We start from the raw sequence: 6,078 nt of genomic DNA, 5'->3' as shown, positions 1-6,078 counted from the left end.
CAACACCATAACTCAAAAGCATCAATTTTTCTACCTAAAATGAATGATAATAATTATCATGAAAGGGAAGGTACTATTTAGTGGGCACCTTGATAGGCCAGATGCTGTAAGTCGGTTGTGTTATAACTCCTGTGGTAATATCTAATCTATTTAGCACAAGGCTCAGTGAAATGTTTTGTTTCTGAAGACTGCCTCTGATTTCAGCTTGGGACCCACTCTAGAACCCAAGGAAGTAGTAGAAAAGCTGATGCATGGGATCCTGACTGAGCAGAAGATGATTTTTGTTCCATTCTCTGTATGCATCTTAACAATAGTGGAAAGGTAAGTGACAACAGTATAAATGAGAATTAAGATGTAGCTAGGAATTAATCAAAATAATAGATTTAAAGAATCTTTTTTTATTACCATATATGCTAATTATTGAAGCAAGATGGGGGTAAATTAATTGAATCTTTGTACAAGGTTATGAAAAAAATTATTATTAATATATTTAGCTCATTGTGGTGAAATACATACAGATGAAAACATTCATTGATAATTTCCACATCCACAATTAATTTCTACAAATTTTCAAATGTTTATTTTTAAAAGAAAGAAACTGGGTCTCAGGGTCATGGAGACTGATGTTCACGTGACTGATGTTCTAGCTTGGAGTTAGCAGTCCTGAGCTTCTTCTCCAGCACCACGCCAGGGCTCATACTGAAACGTTGTTGTTGTGAAGTGCAGTCAAATTGGTCTGACTCATAGTGACCCTGTATAGGATTTCCAAGAAGTATCTGGTAGGTTTGAACTGCTGACCTTGAAGTTAGTAGTCCAGTGCTTATGCTGTAGGAATTTCTAAATGATCTTTTATCCTTTTAGTGATGTTTGAGCCTTGCTAGTTAAATTGTGGGCCACAATTTAGCATCATCTGGGACCTTATTTACAAATACAAAATCTTATACCCCACTCTAAACCACCTAAATTAGAATCTGCATTTTTGTAAAATCCCCAGATGATTTGCATGCATATTGAAATCTGAGAAGCACTTCTTTAGAGCTATCGCTCTCAAGTTTGGTGCACACTGGAATTTACCTGGGAGATTTCAAAAATACTGATGCCTAAGATCTACTCCTCAAGATTCTGGTTTAAATTGGTCTAAAAATACAGCTTAGAATGAGATAAAGCTGAATTTGTGTGACTTGGTAGCAGTAAGAACCCCTTTGAAGTTTAGTAATAGGGAGACAACAGTAGGACTTTATAGACATCTGAGAAATAAAGAACATTTATTCATAATATTCATAATGCTTATACATTTTAAATAGTTCACAGTATGTACTCAATAAACATTTTATATCAATATTTACTACCACTATTATGAGTTCCTGGATGGTGCAAATGGTTAAGCATTCAGCTACTAACCAAAAGGTTGGGAGTTCAAATTTTGAGATACCTCAAAAGAAAGGTGTACATCAAAAGATCACAACTATTAAAAACCCTATGTGTGCTTGTATTCTGCAACGCATGGATTCACCATGAGTTGGCAAATGTTTAATTCTTATTATAATTTCTACCATCATTATCATTGTCCTGATTTTCCTTTGACTTTGAGAGTTTGACACTCAATTTCCAAACCCTATTTTAATGCTGGAATCCTGGTATGAAGCTGGACTTCAAACCATAAGGTTAGCAGTTCGAACCTACCAGCTGCTCCTCAGAAGCCCTATACAGGGTCCCAATAAGTTGGAACTGAGTCAAAGGCACTTAACAACAACAACATTTTAATGCTAGCTAGGTAAATCTCTTTTATATAGTTACATGAATTTACATACGAGGGGCTTTGTAAAGTTTATGGAAAAATTCCATTATCTTTTTTTTATTAACTTTAAAAATTCTATTATTTAATTCCACTTTTCCATGAACTTTTAGAATCCGCCTTGTATTTTCTCAAATCAGCTGCATGTGACAAGTCACTAAATATTCTTAAATATAACTATTGGAGAAAAAAGACCTCATGTTATGGCTTGAATATGTTCCCCCAAAATATGTGTTGTAAATCCTAACCACTACGCCAGTGTTTCTAGTCATATTTGAGAATGGATGTCTTTGTTGTGCCCTGTTGAAGGCATTTTTTTATTAACATTTTCCATTTATGCATGAGGAATTTCAACTCAAAGGCCAACTGAAATCAGTATCATGCCCCAAACCAAATGTGTGTCTGCATTTTCATTTGGTAATTCTACTTCCTCGGAAACCCTGTACAGGGTCGCTATGGGTCGGACCCGACTCGATGGCACTTAACAACAACAACAACAAGTCTCTTTCAGGAACATTTAAATAATATTCTTGATTATAAAATGTAAAATTAGTTCATATTCTCACTTCCTTTTCTATATCAGGTTTCTTATTAAAAAACCCATTAACAGGCCAACTATTCAGTTCTATATACCACTTCTGTTAAATTGTTTGAAAAATATAAAAGCATATTTATTTCTTTTTCTTTTTATTGTTGTAAGAAGATAAGAGAGGGCTTCAAAAAGTTTGTGGAAAAATTCTGTTATCTCTTAATTCCATTTTTCCATGAAATTTTTGAAGCCCCTTCATATTTATTTTAAAAAATAAATATTTCGGGCCACTACACCAGCTGCTCCTCGGAAACCGTATGCAGGGTCGCTATGGGTCAGAACCAACTCAACAGCACCTTCACAACAACAACTACTACTTTCAAGAAGGATAAACCCTTATTTTGAACAGGAAAATGGACTTTATGGGAAAGAATATAGTGGTAGCCCTGAGATCTTGTTTAAGACAAACATGGATATAATATATCATAAATTCAATGTAAAGTTTTTTAAAGTATTTTACAAATGCACTTTATTAATTTCCTAATTATTTTATTTATTTTTAGGATCTTTCCTGAGCGTTTCCTGAGACTTTTAAGACGAAAGATCAATGTTAAGTTTGATGCAGTTGTTGGATACAAAGTTAAGGAACAATAAGGACCTGATTCTGTTGAAAACTGATGGTACCAGCTGATTTCATCTAATGTTAATCAGAATCTTAATACATGCTTTGACGCCTACTTTTCCTAACTATCCTTTTTTTTCTGATATCATCTCTTGTGGCTCTTTTACCATCACTTGTTCTTTAACTGACAGCTGTTTTCATGGGACACAGGAGAGTAATAAACACCTTAGGAGTTGACCTTAAGGAAAATGGTGGGGTGGGGGGAGGATATGTTTGCAATCATTTTCAAGATTTTTATGGTTCATCTGAAGGCTTTGCACATTATTTATAATATAATTGCTTAAGACATATTTTGATTTCTAATTATACTTAAATGTAATTTATGTATTTCAAATGCTTTCTTACACCACAGCTGGCCTCATCCACTTGAGTAGCTTCTCTGGCCAGGGTTGTGTAGTAGGCTTGCAAATCTCCTGGACCGGAGCCTGCCGACCTAATGAGAGATGTTTTGGGGATGGAAAAAGGGATTTCTTGCTTTGTTGAAGAAAGTGATTGGAAAAGCAGTGAAGGAATCCTACCAGGAAAGGGTCTGCTTGAGAAACTCAAGGGTAGGCTGATAAGGCCTGCTGCTAACACTCCCTGACAACAGGCACCAAGATGAAGATGTAACATTGGGTTTGTTAGATGGGGAAAAAATGAAATTGAAGTCATGGAAATATAAAAAATATTGACATAGCGCACTAATAAAAATAACATGTCAGGGGTTACTCTATGTACAGAAATAAATAATCCACTCATTATTTGCATAAAAATATGGTTATCAGAAGCTTTAAACTCTCCAAATACAATGAAGGACTCTACTAACAGGCATACACACTTCACAATGAATCTCCTGTAATGTAAGAAATAGTTGTTGTATATTTTATCTTATATAATACCGTCGGTTTCCTGAAAGATACCTCACATTTTAATACCAAGCATTTCAACACAAGGAGAATAGAGCAGGACTTGCATTGCAAGTATAGAAACACTGTGGAATTTGAGGCAGAGAATTCAGAGGACTTGTGCATATTGGCAACCCTTGTGCATATTGGTAACAATAATAAATGGATCATACATAAACTTTTGGTTTTTATTAACCTTCAAATTAAAGGAAAATGGATGATTTAATCAATGTTTTGTTTTGTTTTTAATGTTTGAAAGTTGCTTGGTGTGAATCACAGTGAAATAAGATTATAATATCAGACCTATAAATTGACTGCCACTTGTATCATCTGTCAGCTGTAGGATTTTTAGGTATCTATTAAAGAAAAAATATTTTCAAGAGTCTATTGGACACACACAAAATGAAGATCTTCGTCCTTATATTGTTGTTGTGTGCCGTCAAGTCAGTTCCAACTCATAATGACCCTGTATAGGGTTTCCGAGGAGCAGCTGGTGAGCTTGAACCGCCAACCTTGCTGTTCAAACAGCTTTACAGTCTGGTGCATTAACCCACAATGCCACACCAAGTATATATCTATGAAAAACTACAATACACATAAGAATAAGTATAAATAAGTATATGCATACATGAATCTAACCTTACGATCTCTTTCTAGATACTGTATTTTTGGAGACAGGATATGCATTTATTACTTTTAAAAAATAAAAAATTTCTAATGATAAAAGTAAAATTAGAAAAAAAATAGTCATATTTTTATGTGATTTAAGTAAGATTCTGTCTGGAGAGTGGGTACCCTAATCTTGCAAATGTTCTTTTAATCCTTGAATTTTGTGTTCAGACATTTAAAGTACTAAATGAGCCACCCTATGACTATCAAAGCAGAATGGATTTCTTTTAGTGTAGGAAAGTGCCAACTGCTTCTTTGTCACAGCTGCTTCCTTCTGTTTCACACAGTGAGAGTAAGTTTAGCAATTGGGTCCTTATTCATTCTAAATTGCTGTTTCAGGCACACAGTGATAAGTGGGGTAAACAAGGCACACTGGAATTGAAATGAAAGCAAGTGTTTTATTTAAATGGATCAGCCACAGCTTAGTTATGTTGTTGTTGTTAAGTGCCTTCGAGTCGGTTCCGACCCATAGCGACCCTGTACAGGGTTTCCGAGGGTGTAAATCCTTACGGGAGTAGAAAGCCTCATCTTTCTCCCGCGGAGCAGCTGGTAGTTTCGAACTGCTGACCTTAAGGTTCGCAGGCCGATTCGTAACCACTACGCTACCAGAGCTCCTTACAGCTTAGTTATAAGACAGTAGAATTTCTAACTCTTCAATCAATGAGTCTGATGAAAACCCTGGTTACTAGTATTCTCTTGTTGTTGTTAAGTGCTGTCGAGTTGGTTCCAACCCATAGCAATCTTGGTTTGGGTTTCTGAGAAGCAGCTGGTGAGCTTGAACCTCCAACCTTGTGGTTCAAAGAGACTTTGCAGTCCAGCACGTTAACCCACAGCGCCACACCAGGCTGACCTTGAAATTAGAAATAAAGGAGAGTGTGCAGTGCTGCTGCTTGCAATCTGGCAAATAGCAAGCTACCAGCCTGACTCATTAACAAGCTCTCTTGTCCTCTCCCTTTTGTTCCTCTGTTGTTGTTAAATTCCATCCTGATGGCAGTTCTGGCTTATAGTGACCCTATACACAACAGAAGGAAACACTGCCCAGTCCTGTGCTGTCCTCACAATTGTTGTTATGTTTGAGCCCATTGTTTCTGCCACTGTGTCAAGCCATCTTGTTGGGGATCTTTCTCTTTATTCCTCTGCAACCTACCCAAAAGGCTATATAAGGGGATATTAACTCTGTAATGTTGTTGTTGTTAAGTGCCATCAAGTCGGTTCCAATCCACGGCGATACTGCATAAGGTTTCTAAGGAGCAAATGGTGAGCTTGAAGCACTGACTTTGTAGTTCAAATTAACGTTGCAGTCCAGTGCATTAACCTGCAGCCCACTCTTGATCATATGCTACCTCTTGAAACAGTTGAACATTAACCATTTCCCTTTTGTATAGTGACTTTGTGTATTCCTTCCATCTTTTTTTGATGCTTTCAGTATCATTCAATAATTTGCCCAGAGAATCTTTCAATAATGAAAATCAAAGCTTGAATTCTTTTCTTCAGTCTCCTTAGCTTGAGAAATGCTGAG

At 36.2% G+C, this 6,078-nt stretch overlaps 1 protein-coding gene across 1 annotated transcript in view; it reads left to right on the top strand.

The window, feature by feature from the left end:
* The window catches only part of HSD17B11 (hydroxysteroid (17-beta) dehydrogenase 11), a 44,229-nt gene extending 41,251 nt beyond the window's left edge, over positions 1–2,978 (top strand). Inside the window, exons 6-7 of the mRNA XM_006867771.1 lie at positions 205–321; positions 2,888–2,978. Coding sequence (XP_006867833.1) covers positions 205–321; positions 2,888–2,978 — 208 coding nt within the window. The remainder of the gene's footprint in view (positions 1–204; positions 322–2,887) is intronic.
* Positions 2,979–6,078: the final 3,100 nt, after the last annotated feature.

This window comes from Chrysochloris asiatica, unplaced genomic scaffold (genome assembly GCF_000296735.1).
Source record: "Chrysochloris asiatica unplaced genomic scaffold, ChrAsi1.0 scaffold00109, whole genome shotgun sequence".
NCBI classification, from domain to species: domain Eukaryota; kingdom Metazoa; phylum Chordata; class Mammalia; order Afrosoricida; family Chrysochloridae; genus Chrysochloris; species Chrysochloris asiatica.
This window is presented reverse-complemented; position numbering and strand designations above follow the sequence as displayed.